General features: G+C 39.2%; 1 protein-coding gene across 7 annotated transcripts in view; it reads right to left on the bottom strand.

The window, feature by feature from the left end:
* Positions 1-19175, bottom strand: part of PDE1C (phosphodiesterase 1C) — a 510042-nt gene that overhangs the window by 92297 nt on the left and 398570 nt on the right. For all 7 annotated transcript variants that reach the window (XM_019825661.2, XM_019825660.2, XM_023250475.2 and 4 more), the window contains 5 exons: positions 18541-18654; positions 16250-16432; positions 15195-15261; positions 9453-9569; positions 6916-7056 (listed from right to left, as the gene is read on the bottom strand). In XM_019825661.2, the coding sequence (XP_019681220.1) occupies positions 6916-7056; positions 9453-9569; positions 15195-15261; positions 16250-16432; positions 18541-18654 (622 nt within the window). The remainder of the gene's footprint in view (positions 1-6915; positions 7057-9452; positions 9570-15194; positions 15262-16249; positions 16433-18540; positions 18655-19175) is intronic.

Genomic DNA, 19175 nt, shown 5'->3' on the forward strand with positions numbered 1-19175 from the left:
TATCAGCATCTCCCTATCTATAAAATATGAGTGTTACAACTAATTCAATAACAGGGATGCCGTGACAACTGGTAGCAGTGGACTTCGAATTCTGTAGTGCGTGACTCAGGAAGCAAGCGCCGTATGTGTGGGCATGCGGGCAGGTGGAGGGCAGTGGACACCTCAAGGAAAACGACATGGGCAAAACTGCTAGAGGGGACATTATTAGCAAGTTATGGCTTTGATATGGGAATGACAGTTTCTCTGTAATGTTTCCACCCCTATATTAGTTTTTTATTGCTACCTTAAATTACCACAAACTTAAGGCTCAAAGAACACCTCCCAGTTATTGCTCAACAGTTCTTCTGTAGGTCAGAAGCAGCATAGTGTGGCTGGATTTTCCAGTGAGAATCTCAAATGGCTGAAATCAAGGTGTTGGCAGGGCTGTGTACTTTTCTGGAAGCTCTGTGGAAAACTCTGTTTCCAGGTACATTCAGGGCATTGGCAGAATTCGTTTCCTTCTTGTGCTTTCCACTCGGCCCCCTCCATCTTCAAGCTAGCAACGGCTTGTGGAGTCCTCACACTTCCTCTGCTACCTCTTAACTTTCAAGGACCCACATGTACATTGGGCCCTCCTGGAGGATCCGGGCTCATCTCCCTACTTCATGGAACCCTGATGGAACCTTCATTGTATTCGTGTTTTGGCATCCAAGGTACCATTAGTGTTGCAGCAGAGGGCAAATCATGGGGGCAAAAATTCTGTTGACCACAAAGACTAATAAAATTATTTAGCACTCTTTAACCATTTATATGTGCTTAGTGTTTCCTTTATATGATGACAAAATATATGATCAAAAGTACAAGATTTACAGCTTCTCCCTTCTAAAAAAAAATAAGCAAAAGGAAAATTAATGGCACTTGTCTGACAAAAGCAATGAAAGGGGACAAGGGATGGCTTTGCAGTTTGGAATCTTTTCTTAAATCAAACCTAAATCAAACTTTGGAGCTCGGAGTCTAATTCATATTTATTCAATCAACAACTCTTCAGTCTACTTCTGTTCAAGGATTTTTCTCTTAAAAGTAGGCAAAATAGTTCTGAAAGGATTCAAGTATCTCCTCAGAATCTAAGTTAAGCAATAATGAGTAATATAAACAGATTACAGTGAGTAATACTGTTGATGTTGAAGCCCAGACATCACTTTATCAATAGGATGTTTTGATTCCCTACGTGTCTTACAGTTTATAAAACTGAAATGATTTAAAGCGTTTTCCCCCTCTTGGTTTGTAATGAAAGGTTAGAGTAACAATATGCTCTCCATTCATCAGAATGCTCCCCACTGTTTTTGTAAGCTTGCAATGAAAGAAATTTGTTTTGAGCTGCATTTCCAAGAGAGTGTGGGCGGGAAGTAGTTTCTATATTTAAGAATGATTCTGAATATGGCCTGAATTGATAATGAAAATTCAATGGCAAATGAGCTCATTTAAGAACAGTATGCAGCACATCATGATCATTGGCTGCTAGGATATAACATTCATGTTAATGATAACTTGCATTAGCATAAATACTTGGAGTTTTTCTCGAGGGCTAAAAAAGCTATGTATGATTCACCTTTATATCTCCATTGTACACAGTACACAGAAAGTACTGGCTAAATATATGTTGAATAGATGTGTCCAAAGTACGTTTTTACATCCATTTTGATCCTCACCACAATATTTTCAGGGATCACATGAGGACACTGAAGTGTAAGAATATCAGGGGCTTATTTTTTTATGTTTCTATTTTGGCCACAGGTATTATAGAAGTATAGCTAAATACATAAATGCATGGTGTTAGAAGTCAATCCTGGGACCAAATCATGACTCTGCTACTCTATTTGTTTGCTTGGGCTGCCATAACAAAATGGCCACCGACTAGGCAGCTTAAACAAGAGAAATGTATTTTTTCAGTTCTAGAGGCTAGAAGTCCAAGATCAAGGCATTGGCAGGGTTGGTTTGTGGTGAGAGCCCTCTTCTCAGGTTGCAGATGGCCACTTTTGTGTTGTGATCTCACATGGCCTTTCCTATGCACACATGCATGTCTACAATCTTAATCTCCTCTTTGTATAAGGACAAAAGTCATATTGGCCCACCTATGTGACCTAAATTATGTCTTTAAAGATCTTATCTCCAAATATAGTCACATTCTGAAGCACTGGAGATTAGGACTTTCAACAATATAAACTGGGGAGTGGAGGGTGGGGGGAGACCAAAGTCTGCCTATGACAGAGACTTTATAACAGGGCAATCGTAACTCTGTGAATAGGTTTCCTCCTACTTTCTACTGAATTTGTGTCTTTTCTTGTTGATTCCTTTCTATAACCTGGATCTTAATCCTTGCTCTCTCTATATTTTCCTTACATCATTATGATGATTCTTTTTACCCTACAGGTTTTAATTTTAATATACTCAGCTTAATCAATATTTTTATATAACTTTTGTGTTTAAGAAAGAATTTCCTTTTTCAAGTACATAAACATATTCTCATAGTTTCTTCTAATATGATCAGATTTTTATTTTTGTATTCACATCTTTAATTCATTTGTCTGATAATTGGCAAATGATTTAAAGTAGAACAATAACATTCTTTTTCCCCCCAAATGAACAACAGTCCTCAAAACACTTGTTGAACTGAATCATTTTCCCTGTAATGTTGTCATCTATACACACATCCTTACCTTCTCACTTGCAATCTTTCTTCATTATCCTCTACTCAGTGTTCCATCCTCACCAAAGCACTGAGACCACTCAAGCCAAGGACACAAATGACTTCCATGTGCCAAAGGAAGTGGTTACTTGTCTATCTCATCCTACTGGACATTTTGGGATGTGTCACACAGTTCACTATTCTCTTTTGAAGTACTTTCCTTCCTTGGATTCCATGACACTGCACTCTCTTGGTTTTTATTCCATGTCACTGACCACTCCTTTTTAGTTACCATTAGTGGCTCTAATTCTTTACCTTCATTTTAAACTCTAGACTCCTCCAGGACTCACTGTAGAGCCCCTTCTACTTCTCTATTCACACCCCCTCCTTAGGTAATCTCATCTAATTCCATGTCTTTTGCATAACATTGATATGCTGTAGATTTCCTAACCTACATGAGAATCCCTGACCTCTTTCCAGAGGTCTAGACTCCATTCATTCTCTTCCCACTGGACATTTCCACACTGATGTCTAATAATGATCTGAAACTCAACATATCTAAATCAAAACTGTTGACTCCCCCTCTCCCAAAGCCTGTTTTGCCACCAGGCTCTCTCATCAACCCCATTTATCAAACCAAAGGTGTAAGATGTACTCTTTTAAATTTCTAAATTCTACTTACCACCCAGTCCTTTTAACTCTACCTCAAAGACAGATGTTTTTGTCTCTGTATCCCGGGATTGTCCTTCCGTGTTCAAACTACCATTATCTCTCTGGTAGACTTCTACAGTACCTCTTCCACCAGGCTGCCTCAAAATCTATCCTCCACAGTAACACTTTTCTAATCTTTATCAGAGCACATCACTCCCCGGTCTGAAATCCTTTAGAGGCCTCACTCTACACCTAGAAACTATACTTAAACTCGTTACTCAGGCCTATAAAGCCAAACTTGGTTTGATTCCTACCTTCTCCAAACTTGTCTTGTACCACTGTTCCCCTCATGTACTTTTATATTCTGCTCCTTGAATGCTGCAAAGCTGTTCTCTCGTGAAGGGATATGTGCTAGTTCCACCTTAACTCTACCGGCATACTCTTCTTCAGCCCTTGGCATGGCTCAAGCCAAAACTCATGGCCATCTCAGATTAAATATTACCTCCAGAGAGAGGCCTTTCCTAACTGTCTAATGAAATTCCCAGTTTTGTCTGCGTGGGTGCCCTATTTTAATTCTTTACAGAACACTACGATATATTCTTTGTTTATTTTTTCATTGGTCTTCTATTTATAACCTCCCACTAGAACATAAGTTCTGTAAGAGCAGCAATGTATCCTCATCTTGTAAAAATGTACCCAGTACATAATAAGTGCTCAATAAATAAATTTGGGTTTTGTTTTTGAAACTTTACTCAATCTCATTCATCTATTTGTCTATTTTTACACAAATACCATCCTGTCTTTTTTATTTTATTTTATTTTATTTTATTTTATTTTATTTTATTTTACTTTACTTTATTTTATTTATTTTTGAGAGAGAGAGAGGAGGAGAGGGGCAGAGAGAGGGAGAGAGAGAGAGAGAGAGAGAGAGAGAGAGAGAGAGAGAGAGAGAATCTCAAACAGGCTCCATGCTGTCAGCATGGAGCTCCATCTCACAAACAGTGAGATCATGACCTGAGCCAAAATCAAGAGTTGGACACTTAACTCAGTCACCCAGGTGCCATGACCACCCTGTCTTTATTACTATAGTTTCAGCATCTATTTTAATACCTAGTAGAATAAGGACTACGGCATCACATACATTTTTTTCAAAACTGTTTTTTCCACAGTTGTGAAATATCTGTTTTACATATATTTCATACTCAGTTTATCATGTTTCATTACTTTTCATTGGTATTGCTTTGAATTTATAGATTAGTTTGAGGAAAACTGACATCTATATAACACTGAAGATTTACATTAAAAAATATAATGTATTTCTTTTTTTATTTAAACGTTGTTTCTCTGCCCTTTAGTTTTACAGTTTCCTTTTTATCACTTTTAAAGTTATTCATTAGCAATTTATTGATTTTTTAAAAATAATTCTCAGGAATGTGTGTTTTTCTGTTACACTTGTTAATTTCCAGTCAAGAGGATAGCTACTTTATCTAGATCTTATTGAGGACTTTTATTTGATGTAATAATTTTTGGTTGATTTTCTTGATTTTTTAAACGAGATGGTAAAATTATTTTCACACGATACTTCTTCAACTTTTTTAGGTATGATACTGCATTGGCTGAGACCTCCAGAAAAATGCTCAATAGCAACATTAATGAGGGCATCCCTGTTTTGTTCCATACCTTCATGGAACCACCATTAACTAAGCCTGATCTACGTTTCCGGCAAAAATCTTTTATCACATTAAACAGGTCCCCTTTATGCATGGGTGGCTCAGTCAGTTAAGTATCCAACTTCAGCTCAGGTCATGATCTCGCAGTCAGGTCCATGGGTTCGAGCCCCACATTGGGCTCTGTGCTTACAGCTCAGAGCCTGCTTCAGACTCTGTGTCTCCCCCTCTCTCTGCTCCTCCCCAACTCATGCTCTGTCTCTCTCAAAAAATAAATAAACGTGGGGCAACTGGGTGGCTCAGTTGGTTGAGCATCCGACTATGGCTCAGGTCATGATCTCATGGTTTGTGGGTTTGAGCCCTGCATCAGGCTCTGTACTGATGGCTCAGAGCCTGGAGCCTGCTTCAGATTCTATGTCTCACTCTCTCTCTGCCCCTCTCCCATTCATGCTCTGTGTCTCAAAAATAAATAAACATTTTTTTTATTTCAATAAATAAATAAATAAATAAATAAATAAATAAATAAATATTAAAGTTTTTTAAAAAATCAGTTTTACAACAAAAAAGAACTGAACATTGATACGAGGTTTTTGGGGGCAGTCCAGCAAAGTTTTACTAACAATTCCTAACTGCTGAGCTTCCTTTATGACGCAGATAGAGCACTTCATCTTTTTCATAGTTTATTCCTAACCATCACAGTATTTCTACAAGATGGAATATTTTTTCACCATTTTAAGAATGAGGAAATCTTGACTCAGAGATTTATGCAATTTATCATAGGTCACAAAAATCTAATAAGTAATTACTCAAGGATTTATGTCCCACTATATCTTGCTTCAAAGCCCACATTCTTCCCACTGTGTTCCATTTTTAATTCAGTGAGACATTAGACCAAGTCTTTCAACATGCCCTAGAGGAAAAAATAACAAATGTGTTGAGTTTATGGGCTAATTAATAACCATAGCTGGAGAATGTCTACCTTGATGTCAACTCTGAAGAAGATTTCAAAGGAAAAAGTCACAAGAGAACAACATAGAGAACTAGCTGTTTGTTACTAATAGCTATATCTTGTCAAATTAATGGCTCCCATCAAAGCAAAATGGGAAAAGGCATAGATAAGCAAGTTAAACAGGTCAGTTCATACAATGGATTATAGAACAGAGATTCAAAAACATCTAAAGAGGGGCGCCTGGGTGGCGCAGTCGGTTAAGCGTCCGACTTCAGCCAGGTCACGATCTCGCGGTCCGTGAGTTTGAGCCCCGCGTCGGGCTCTGGGCTGATGGCTCAGAGCCTGGAGCCTGTTTCCGATTCTGTGTCTCCCTCTCTCTCTGCCCCTCCCCCGTTCATGCTCTGTCTCTCTCTGTCCCAAAAATAAATAAACGTTGAAAAAAAAAAATCAAAAACATCTAAAGAGTTGAAATGTTGGGCCAAAATGAGCAAGAAAAGTTTCACATGGTTAGAAGTAACATTGACCCTTAGGTCAAACAAATCAAACACACATAAATAGGATGAGAATAACCATAGTCCTTGTGAAAAAGGTCTAGTGGTTTAAACCAAAAGCTAACCGTGTGTTATGTGGGTGCCAGGCACATTGGTACAATTCCAGTATACATGGATAGCACTGTCATTGGCCACAGCAAGAGGTTAATAGTACTACTCTCCATATCTGGAAATACAGATTTCGTTCTAGAAATTATATTTAATTTGGCCATAGCCTAATAAAGATGCAAGTCACCATCTCATATTCATTTCATCAAGTCCAGGATGGAGAAAATATCAGAGGCAATGAAGAACCCCAAGATCTTCAGTGACTGGTTAGGCCAGTTTGGGGGAGCAGGAAGTCCATGCACCAGTGCACTTCTTGTGCCTCCAATAAAAAAAAATCATCATCACATTTTTTCGTGTCATCTAAGAATTCCTGTCCGTACTTACCGCTACTCCTGTCTTATAAAGGAGGTAATGCACAGTCTGTGTAACGTCAGCAGCATGCATTAAATTGTGGTAAGGATTTTTATGCTTGCTGTATCCTACTTCCAGGGCCTCCACAAATGAGACAAGAGCAGAAATGGGGATCTGAAAGAGAGCAGGAAGGTGGTTTAGCTAGTGATTTGGTAGCCTGAAGTGAGGGAGCAGAAATCTAAGGCACTCTAGCTGCCTCTTTCTGGAGGCATAACATACCACGTGAAGAAATGTGAACTTTTCAAAATTAGTAAAAATCTCTGAACAAATTACGAGCTGATTTGAAAAATCTCCCAGGAAGTCCCTGGTTTAAGAACAGTCTGCCCTGCAAATTGCTTTTTGTGCTCAGTTTCAAGCTCCAGGGGGAACGAAACAGGATCATCTCAAAGACATTTAGGGCAAAAAGGTAGGTGTTCATTTATATCTCAAGCAAAGGGTCAAGTCTTTTATTTCTTGAGAAATAAATGAATACAAGCTGTGTAGCATATATCATTTATTTGGGGGGCAAACATAAAGTACATAGAGATCTCAAGTTGTAAAATCATTGTAAAATAAACTCAGCCTGCCACCTCCTGAAAACTGTGCCCTTTAGAAGGAGTGATTGTATGCCCTGGACACATGGAAAAAACACAACAAAATATGTTCTATTACTTGGCAATTTATTATTGTTGCATTGCAATTTGGATTAATATTTCCAATTAGCCTAATTCCTTTTCTGTCTCAAATATGTATAAATACATACCTGCTTTTTTTGTGTGTGGCAGAAAATAAAGACTAGTGCAAAATACTTCTATAAAAAAAAGGGGCCCCTGAAAACATTCACTGTATTTCTTTTCTGGATAAATTCCTTGGTTTAGAGTAAATTATCAAATATAAAACTGGGGAAAAAAGAGAGTGTGTATTCCAGTATTCTAGGAGACTAACCATCACGTTAGAAAGGAAAAAAAAAAAAAAAAAAGGAAAATGTTTTACTATTACGCTTTGTGAGCATCCATTACATGTTCTTCCTTGGGCACATCCTTCAATATTTACCATTTGTGGGTTTTTAAAAATGTAAATGTTGCCTCTCATATGTCAGAGGCTAAGTCATTATCATTTTTAAGATGAAGAGTCAATAAACCTAGGTTCTTTGGACTGTTCATGAGAGATCCATGAGTCACTGAAGTGTTAGGTTACAAGATGTGCATATGTGCACAAGAACTGAGTATCCACCAGGTTTTCGAGCAGATTTTTGATACAAAAGTAATTGAGGACCACTGCATTTATGGCTATGTAAGAAATACACCTCCACCTGTGTTAGGAAAGTGATAAAGAACTGTGCTGTCTAGAGAAATCAAGGCATTATATTAAAAAAACAAAAAACAAAAACCCTGCGATTTCCAGAGGTTCATCCATACGATGAGAGAAGTGCAAGGAACATGGTACGATAAAGGTCACTGGACAAATGCACAGATTCCCTGAGGAACCTGGCCCCACCTCTAGAGTCCGTGGTATTAGAAAGCAGAGGGGTTTGAACACTGAAAACAATTCATGCTCTTTACTTAAAGTTGAAGAATTAATTTGAAGCATGAATGGCTGGGAAATACCGATGATCTGTCACAGATGATAAGTGAGAGCATTTGTCTGAATCTGAGCCAAGTGGTGGGGAAAGAAGTTTGCAGAGACAGCAGATGCACACTCTGTCTCCATTACTGTCTCCATGCCAGGAGTGCTTGACAATACATGAAATCAGGCTGAAATGAGATCCGCAGGCCGAGTTGTAGGGGAGTTCTGCTAGTTCACACTTCCGGTTGTACTTCTAGGAAAACTAGGATCAAACTGTGTGGCTCCAGCCTCTTGCCTGCCATGAGCCCCACTGGACAAGGGCTTAAGGAAAAGTTCCCACTGCAGAATTCAGGGAAGCGGCTGTCTGGATGATGCTTCCCAAGTCACCCACAGCAGTTTTCAGTCCATATTAAAAGGATTCTCTTGGTCTTAGCCCAAAAGTCATGCAAGGGTGGACAAAGCATGCATATTTTTTTTTTCAACGTTTATTCATTTTTGGGACAGAGAGAGACAGAGCATGAATGGGGGAGGGGCAGAGAGAGAGGGAGACACAGAATCAGAAACAGGCTCCAGGCTCTGAGCCATCAGCCCAGAGCCTGACGCGGGGCTCGAACTCACGGACCGCGAGATCGTGACCTGGCTGAAGTCGGACGCTTAACCGACTTCGCCACCCAGGCGCCCCAAAGCATGCATATTTTAAAACTAGGCAGTGGGGCTCCTGAGTGGCCCCTCAGTTGGTTGGGCGTCCGACTTCGGCTGAGGTCATGATCTCACAGCCTGTGAGTTCGAGCCCCACGCTGGGCTCTGTGCTGACACCTCAGAGCCTGGAGCCTGCTTCAGAGTCTGCGTCTCCCTCTCTCTCTGCCCTTCCTCTGCTCAAGCTCTGTCTCTCTCTCTCTCAAGAATAAATAAACATTAAAAAAATTTAAAATAAATTAAATAAATAAATAAAAGTAGGCACTGACCTTGAAACGGCTGATCAGATCATAGCGTGTGAGTAATTCATAGAAAATGAATTTCAGTGCATGATCCCCGCTGGCTTCATTGAGGGAAAAGACATCAAAGGACCACTTGTCCACATCCTGTATGGCAGGGCAGGAGAAAGAATGCCTTAGTCCATAGCCACTTGCACAGCTACGAGTCTCCCCACTTGGGAGTTACCCCATAACCCTCACCCAGGATTTTCACAGCCCAAAACTCTAACACCCTTTCCGCCCTCAAACTTTTTCCAATTTGGCACACATAAGTAGCATGTACTGATAAAATAATTTTAAGTAGTCTTACTATTTGTAACAACAGCTCTAATTTATGGAGTGCCTACCACATGCTAGGCATTGTGATGTGCGATAAACACATGATTTGTCCTGAAAACAGCCCTCAGTGGTAGGCAGTATTGGTCACATCTTACAGATGAGAAAACTGAGAAGTGCATTTCCCTCAGACGCACCACAAATGAAGTGTTATAGACACAAGTGGGGGCGAGGACACAAACACAGTCAACAGGTGCCTCAGCTCAGGCTCTTTCCATTAAGCCTGTCCACTACACCGCTGAATTTCCCATCTTTATTCACTTCACAACAACCTAGGGTGCTTCCCTCCTCCAAACTTCTCCCCAGTCCCTTACTATTACCTATGGACTTCCTCTTAGTCCACAGTTGAGAACATCAACCCACTTAAAATCTTCAGAAAAATGCCTGATACAGAATACAAGTAATATGTCACTTCAGTTCAAACCGCTGAGCTAAAACCGTGGAGAAAGATTTCATTTCACAAAACAGAAAAATGCTACCGCTTTTGGAGTCACTGATCTGAGAACCTAGCCCTCAAATCTGTAAGTCACTTTGCTAAAAAAAGTAAAACTAAGACCTAAGCTGAAGGCGCTCCTCACACACCATTCTTGAAGTTCAAAGGCTTATATGTCTATAAAGATATAGACTCCAAGATATATGTAAACTTGTCTGATGTGTCTTTGACTTATAGTCAGCCACTTGTGGATGTAGTAAACAAAAGTGTGTTTAAGCAATAGTTAAAGCAACAGTTATTTGGTTTCTTGTGTCAAGAGTTTCACTTTCAGGGGTGTCTGGGTGGCTCAGTTAGTTAAAGTTTCCAACCTTGGCTCAGGTCATGATCTCGTGGTTTGTGAGTTTGAGCTCCACATCAGGCTCGGCACTGGTGGTACAGAGCCTGCTTGGGATTCTCTCTCCTTCCCTTTTTCTCTCTGCCCCTTCCCCACTTGTGCATTCTCTCTCTCTCTCTCTCTCTCTCTCTCTCTCTCTCTCTCTCTCATAAATAAATAAATAAATAAATAAATAAATAAATAAATAAATAAATAAATAAACTTAAAAAGGGGGAGGTTAACTTTCAGTAAAGACAGTGTCCTGCCATAGACATGACAATAAGGACCCATGTGAGACCATGTTGAGTCAAGGTAAAGTGTCAGATGCTTCCCTGGGAGAGACTCTGGTGGTCTGGAACTGTTAACCTAAGTGGCTCTCACCTCAGCCCTCAGTGCATTCCAACATCAGCCAGCTATTCCAATCCTGTCCCATCTCAAACATCCCAACCACCAAAGATCATCCTAAGGCCACTAGAGTCTCTGTCTTGGATGCCAGGGCACAGGAAAACTGAATCATATATAGGGAAAACAAAACTTTTCCAAAAGGGTTTCAGTGGATTGCTTCAACTGACACTTACTGGTAACCTCACCTCAGCCTTCTATAATTTCTCCTCCATTATAACAACTAAAGAAATAGCTCTAAGTACTGAGCATATTTTCTGTGCCAGGCTCAGTGAGAGAAGTGTTAATGTACATTTGCTAGCCCTCACAACTCTAGAAATAGGTGTTACTTTCCCCACTTTTACAGATGGCAACCTCTGAAAGACGAGAGGAATTGGCTAATGCCATTTGGTAGCAGATCCAGGTAACAGTCCCACTGATATCACTGCCAACAGATGGCATTGTAAACTCAGTGAATATATGCTGTGACTGAGGTCTCATGCCCTAAACGCCCAACAGGGCCCAGGCCATAGACAGCGGGGCCATTTAAGATAACCCAAGACCTAAAGCTTCACCTTAGCTACCATAATTGCCATTGTCATGCCATCCATCGTCTGACTATTAGTCCTAAGGAAAAGTCCACAGACAACTCAGTAGGTGGGAAAACATTTTGTGATTTTTTAATCCTATTCTCTCAAATGAATAGAAAAGAGATAGGCTGTCACTGAAAATTGAGAAATCATCACAGTAAGAAGTCATTATTTATTCTGAATATTAGGAGTTAGGGAAACAGGAGGAAGAGTGTGAATAGTGAGATGGATGTTCTCTCCTGCCACTCATTTTTATTTTTTTTTAAATAAAGAATATGTTTATTATTTTTTTAATATGAAATTTATTGTCAAATTGTTCCATACAACACCCAGTGTGCCTCCCAACAGGTGACCTCCTCAATGCCCATCACCCACTTTCCCCTCCCTCACACTCCTCATCAACCCTCAGTTTATTCTCAGTTTTTAAGAGTCTCTTATGATTTGCCTCCCTCCCTCTCCTTTTTTCCCCCTTCCCCTCCCCCATGGTCTTCTGTTAAGTTTCTCAGGATCCACATAAGAGTGAAAACATATGGTATTTGTCTTTCTCTGTATGACTTATTTCACTTAGCATAACACTCTCCAGTTCCATCCACATTGCTACAAAAGGCCATTATTTCATTCTTTCTCATTGCCAAGTAGTATTCCATTGTATATATAAACCACAACTTCTTTATCCATTTGTCAGTTGATGGAGATTTAGGCTCTTTCCATAATTTGGCTATTGTTGAAAGTACTGCTATAAACATTGGGGTACAAGTGCCCCTATGCATCAGCACTCCTGTTTCCCTTGGGTAAATTCCTAGCAGTGCTATTGCTGGGTCATAGGGTAGATCTATTTTTAATTTTTTGAGGAACCTCCACACTGTTTTCCAGAGTCTGCCACTCATTTTTAAAAGGGCCGTAGTTGTGATTCTCCAATTTTAATGTTCTTCAGAACCACCCAACGTGCTCAGGAAAAAATGCTGATTCTTGGGTGAGGGACTTGCAGAATCCTGCTGCAGGACGTGGAGTCTCCATTTTTAACAAGCACCTACTTTAACTGTCTTAAGCCATTCTTCCTGTCTTACCAAACTTGGCCCAAGGCCCATTCCCGAAGAAAAATTTCATGAACTTCCTATCAGTCTAACATAGCCTGAAACTCCTCATTTCCTCCCACTTTAAACCTGGAGTCTGCCCAGGGTGTCTCTTTCTAAGTTACACAACAGCTGCCTTCTAAACAATAACAACACTTCTATAATTTCAATAACCCCACCTCAAAAGATTAGAGAGAAAACTCCCCAAATGAGAAGCTAGCATATATTGGATGGGAAAAATTAAAAGAACAAAAATTTCAAATTTAGAGATTGGTGGTGGTTAATTATTCTCTTATTTAAGTGTGATTTTATGCCATGTTCTTACATTAATCACAAAGGTTAACACGTCAGTGGCATGATGGTTATTTTACTGAATTGTATTTTCTAAGTCTTTCAGGAAATTTTCTATAATAGAAGGAAACAATAGTGGTTCCATATAAACTGCTGGCAATGAAGTAGAAATAACCTTTCCTAACAAGCACCACCTAAAACAAAAAAAAAAAAAAAAAAAAAGGAAAGAAAAAAAAAAAAGAATATCTGTGTGATCTTGCCAACTCCCCTTCAATCCACTGCAGATAAAACCAAAGTCTTGTGGGGTGGGGGGTGGGGTAGAAATATTACATTGTAAAAAGATCTTGAACTTCCCCAGTAAACAGCGGACAGGATCAAGACAAAGGGAAGCTTTAGCCTTATGCACATTATCAGCAATACTTGTGGAGAAGGGTAGTAATTTGGAGAGTTAGTACTTGTTCTTGGGCTGTATCATCTAGGTTCCTTTCCCCTCAGAAAGACAACATGTGCTCATCTGAGAATTACTTTTCCCTAAGCTAAAAAATAACAATTCATGGATATCCCAGGTTGCTCCACATTTTCTTCAGTTATTTTGCATAGAAAAGACACTCCAATTTAGAAGAAATATTTTCATAAATTTCTTAGCACAGGTATAACCACCTGTATTGATGTTCACAATAAAAGAAGAAATTATAAGATAAAGGCTTCTTTTAATGTCCCTAAGCTTTCATTGAATGTTTCAGGTTCAGTTAAGAAAATCAATGCAGCTTCATAATGGGTGTTATGAAACATCAGATCTCGTGAAGCGATTTCACTGATTAAATGAGAAATGTCACTACGAATTTCATCAATGTATTGGGCACTGGTGGGGGGATTGAAAAGGAGTGACAGGAAACGTGTCTTCTTGCTGTAACCTTCTTGAGTATCTTTCCTGTTCTTAGGATGAGCTAAGAGACAGAAAATGGAGAACTGAGAATCTGAATACAGGGTCTCACAAATTCAATTAGTGAATGTTCTTGCAGCAAGAGAAAGAGACTATGAAATATATAATCAAAATGGCCCCCAAAGGCTCACTCTTGACATTGAATTAAGCACTCCCATCCCTGATTCCATAAATAGGTAATTTAAGTTATCTTCCAAAAATATCATCAGGTAATACGTGTTTCAGGTTTCAGAGAAAGACAACAATACATTTAACAATAGTAATGATGCTAGGATGTCCCTGAGCAAATGGATGATTCCATGTACAGACATCATGCAATGTCAAGGAGCCAAGTGATCTGGCCCTTAGCACATCCCCACCCTCAAATCCAGAAGCCAGATCTGCTTTAGTACAGTCAGGATAACCTCAAACCAGTGGACCTGAATGGATGCATATCTAGAGGAATACATCCACTTTGAGGCTTTTAGAGATATTCTATACAATTCCAAGAGCTTGCCTGACAAAATAATTCTCCAGGACTTAGCACACTTAGACTCAAATGTCTATGTAACTTCTCATGGAACTTTTGGGCTCAGTGGGAGTCTTGGGTAAACAGTAGGATACATGGGTTCTGGGGACACACATTCATGCAGTAAAACGTTACTGAGAGCTTACAATGTGATTGGAACTCTGGTATCAAACTTTATCTCTGGCTCTAATTAACTGTATCTTTTTAAAAATTTCACTAAGTCTCAGTTTCTTCATCTACAAAATGGGCGTAGAGTAGATAATCAGATAATGATACCACTTTGATCAGCAAAGATCCTTCTGATGGTGATGTAGAAAAATATGAAACCCACACTGTGTGATTTAAAAAATTATCAGGGCGCCTGGGTGGCTCAGTTGGTTAAATATCTGACTCTTGATTTCAGTTCAGGTCATGATTTCACGGTCATGATCTCGCCACCATGAGATTGAACCCCGTGTCAGGCTCTTGCTGAGCATGGAGCCTACTTGGGATTCTCTCTTTCTTCTCTCCCCTTCCCTCTCTGGCCCTTCCCTACTCATTCTCTCTCTCCCCCTGTCTCTCTCTCTCTCTCAAAATAAATAAATAAGCATTTATAAATAAACAAACAAACAACAGAAAGAAAGAAAAAAATTAGCAAGACAAAGGCAAAAAGATTGTGATACTGTAAGAACAGATAAGTGAAAAATAAGAAGTCAAGAATGACTGGGAAACCTGTACATGAAAGCCTCTCATTTTCTAACAACAAATGTAACTATACTTTTTATAGGATACCGTGTACACTGTAAGATCTTTTCATTGGTATTACCTTTAATGCTTCAATAACAGCTGGTGGGTAGCTCAGTCCAACCATGTTTGATGTCCGTCTATACATTCTGGCAAAGTCAGAAGGGAAAAATGCAATGTCATATCTTACAAACAGGAATTAGCAGGACACACACTTATACTAAGTGCTGACAAATAATGAGAAGTCATGTCGTTGGGTGAACCAAGAAACGTAATGGTGTTTTACAACCTTTTTCATAGTCATTCAAGTCGCCTAAGAAAGAGTTAAATTCAAGAGAAATTAAAGCAATCCCAAATACGTGAACCATTGGAAAGAAACAAAAAAAAATTAATCTCTGTGCCCCAAATTGGAAAGTCAATTATTAAAATGGGTCACTTCTTCTGCCAGAAGTGAATTATAGTACAGCATAGACAGTATGCAAAGTAGCACTTTAACCTGAATGAGGAACTCCTATGGGCAACCCATTTGGAAGAGCTTGTTCTTTAGAACTGTCAGAAACAAAAAGAAAAATGTCCCAGGTGAACTCTGAACTGAATGTGGCATTTCTAAAACCTGTAACTGTGTAATGAGGGTCATAGGAAGAATAAATTGATTTGTGCAGTAAGGATTATAGGAAGAAGAAATCAATTACTGCAATCTATTTCTGGGGAAGGGGGCAATTTAACTTAAAGAGCAAAATGGCCAACAAAATTGGAAAGTGTCATGGGGAACTCAAAGCCTTTCAACAAACTGGTCCCTCTGGGTCAACAACCTCAAGGCATCTTTGCCCTGTTCCAAATGCAGGCACTATCCACATATGTCAAAGGATGATGGATTAGATGACGGCCTTTTTTAAAACTCAAACCAGATCTTTTCTAGTTAACAGAAAGCATTCTGAGCAAAGGCAAACGCTTGTCCTAATGATGCTACAGAGATTAAATAGATATGTTTTGGCAATCTCTCATTCAAGACTATCTGTTTCCACCAGAATTTTCTAGTTTATAAAGACACCAAAATTAAATCAAAGAAAAGCTTTCAGTTGTTGGAAACTGGTGTTCCTTTTGCTGCTTTGGTCATTGAATGACAGCTATCTTTACCTCTCCACAAATATCCCGGCCTGCACTGCATGGACAATGCTCTTGAACCGTGGCTTCTCCTCGCTCCTTCTGAGCATCATCCCCATCTGCCTCGTGAAGGTGGAGGCCAGCCAGTCTCGGACCTCAGAAGGCACTGCATCTGACTGAATGTCACTGAGTTCATCCTCTGTATCCAGGAGTCGCCTGAACGGAGGAAATACAACCAGGACACTGAGATTAAATCTGAAGTCAGAGCTCTCTGCTCAAAACAGCTGCTCCTTCTTTCTACCCCACCTGCATACATAGGTGCAACGAAACCAGGTAAAAATGGCCACAAAAAATACAGCATGTTTTTAGTAAGGCTTGTAAAACCTCACCATTTATGTTTCAGGATGGTTCTGTCTACCAGACTGGACAAAGAAACACAGAACTCAGAGGAAGTCAAATATACTCCATCTCAGGCTGTAGGGTCTCAGACCCAATGCACTAAGGAGCACCCAGTATCTGTATTCCTCGGTTTGTGGAATTTGAATGGGATATAAATCCTCCACTTAAACATGCATTCACAGGGAGGTTTATTTTAGAGATGGACCATGTGGCATTATTTTGGGTTTAAAAAAAAGAATATTTAGGGGCGCCTGGGTGGCGCAGCCGGTTGAGCGTCCGACTTCAGCCAGGTCACGATCTCGCGGTCCGGGAGTTCGAGCCCCGAGTCGGGCTCTGGGCTGATGGCTCGGAGCCTGGAGCCTGTTTCCGATTCTGTGTCTCCCTCTCTCTCTGCCCCTCCCCCGTTCATGCTCTGTCTCTCTCTGTCTCAAAAATAAATAAATGTTAAAAAAAAAATTTTTTTTAAAGAATATTTAAAGACTTTGCTATAGACAATAATACTGTATCACAAACTCCGAAGTTGCTGAGAGACTAGATCTTAATTGTTCCCACCACAAAAAAATAATGATGATTATGTGACCTGATAGAGGTGTTAGCTAACGCTATGGTGGTAACATTATAATATATAACACATAATAAATCAACCCACTGTACAACTGAAAGTTACCCAATGTTATACATCAATTATAAATAAATTTTTAATAAAAATAAGTTTAAAATAAAATAAAATAAATATTTTTTAAAAAATTTAATTTAAAAGAGAAAAAGAACTACTTTGTAAAATATTATCCAAATCACATCAACCCAGTCCTCTGAAATAATAAACATCTGAAATGATGTCAACTGATATTCTTTCTAGTTTGATAGCACATTATAGAAATTTAAATTCTAAATTCAAGAAAAATTTCCAAAATAATTCAGTTCTTTATTTGAGCTCAGTTACGTAAGTCAGATGTGCTTACCTGACTTTTCAAACTTGTTCATAGGTCAGACCACCAGAAGAGAACATAAATAGTAATGAGTTATAATAAAATTATATTTTATATTTATATTAAGCCCTGCTAAAAATAAGCAGTATAAACAGGTGTTCATAAAAAGGGTTTTTTAAAAAAAGGTTCTTTTTTCCCCCCCTTTAGACACATCAATTGGGGGGCAGGGGAGAAAATGAAACATTTGGGAAAAAACTAAGATATCAAATTTCCTTAAATTAGGAACCAAGCATGTCACCAAACACTAAGCCACATACATAATTCTTAGATCAGGGGGAAATCCTTTCAGATTGGAATCTGGTACAGGAAAGTAAGACTGACAGAGGAGCCTGTCTGAATTAGGAAAAAGAAGATAAGATTTTCATATTTACCATGTCAACATTTTTCAAAAGAAAATCCGTTTTGCTATTTTCAAATGCATTTGGTGACTGGAAGTGCTTTCATACTTTTGGGTAATTCAAGTGGGATGAGTCTATTAAGAAAATCAGTAACGTGTAAGATTGAAGGAGGAATTCTCGGTGCTTAAGGGGATAAATGCTTCACTACCACTTCAGGAGTTTCCGCTTAGAGACAGATGTGAATTAAAACACGAACATAATTTTTAGGCTGAGGCTGACAATGTGCAATAATTACAGTGGAACTCTACACTTGATAAGAAATCTTACCATATTTTTAAAAATCATTTCTTCTCCTCTTACATTATCTCACTTCATTGTCATAAAGGCCATGTGAGAGAAGTTCAAGTAGCTTCTTTTCTAGATGAGGAGGTACAGAGGATGTGTGAGGGTGAAAGTCTACTTGATTCCTTTGTGGAAACTAAAGTGCCATGACCAGTCATTTGACTGCTACCCCATACAGGCCATGGGGGACATTTCAGAAAACCACATGACAGAAAACTTCCCATCAGTGCACTAACTTCTGTCATTTCTAGCTTACCTGGTTTCATCAATGTACACGGATTCAAGTACCGTGGCTGCATATTCCAAATTCTTCTTAAGATCTACCACTGAAGCCTCTCCTCTCTCTAATTGTTTGACCAAAGACCGTAGCCTAGGGGGAAAAAAAGACATGACTAAACTAGAATAGAGGAAACAAAGAACAATCTTACAATTATAGTGACACATTTTACAGCCATTGAATATTTTTATTTATCCCAATATACCTGAAAGGAAAACACAAATCTAGTGATGGAGTAGACCAGTATTTCTCAAAAGAGCAAGTTATAAAACAAACACATACGTTTTTGCCAATGTGAAGCAAAAACAAAAAATGTTCTCATCCACCAGGCACTGACCACCCCCGAGACTTCTAGCTATCTTTTATCTAAGAGTTCCCTAAACTACCAATGATTTTGCTGCTTCTCTGATTTCAATTTTTTTGGTTCTCATTCGACGTATTAAAGCATGAGCAGCACCAATATTCACCAAATGCCACTGGAGATTCCACTGTGTTGAAGACTATGTTATGTTTGTTCAGCAGTGACCAGCTTCATGAGCCTGCATGGGTAACCTCATGGCCAACGGGTGTTCCAGGATAGGTAAAGAGAGTCAGACCACCAAAATACCCATAGA

The sequence above is a fragment of the Felis catus genome, chromosome A2 (genome assembly GCF_018350175.1).
Source record: "Felis catus isolate Fca126 chromosome A2, F.catus_Fca126_mat1.0, whole genome shotgun sequence".
Taxonomy (NCBI): domain Eukaryota; kingdom Metazoa; phylum Chordata; class Mammalia; order Carnivora; family Felidae; genus Felis; species Felis catus.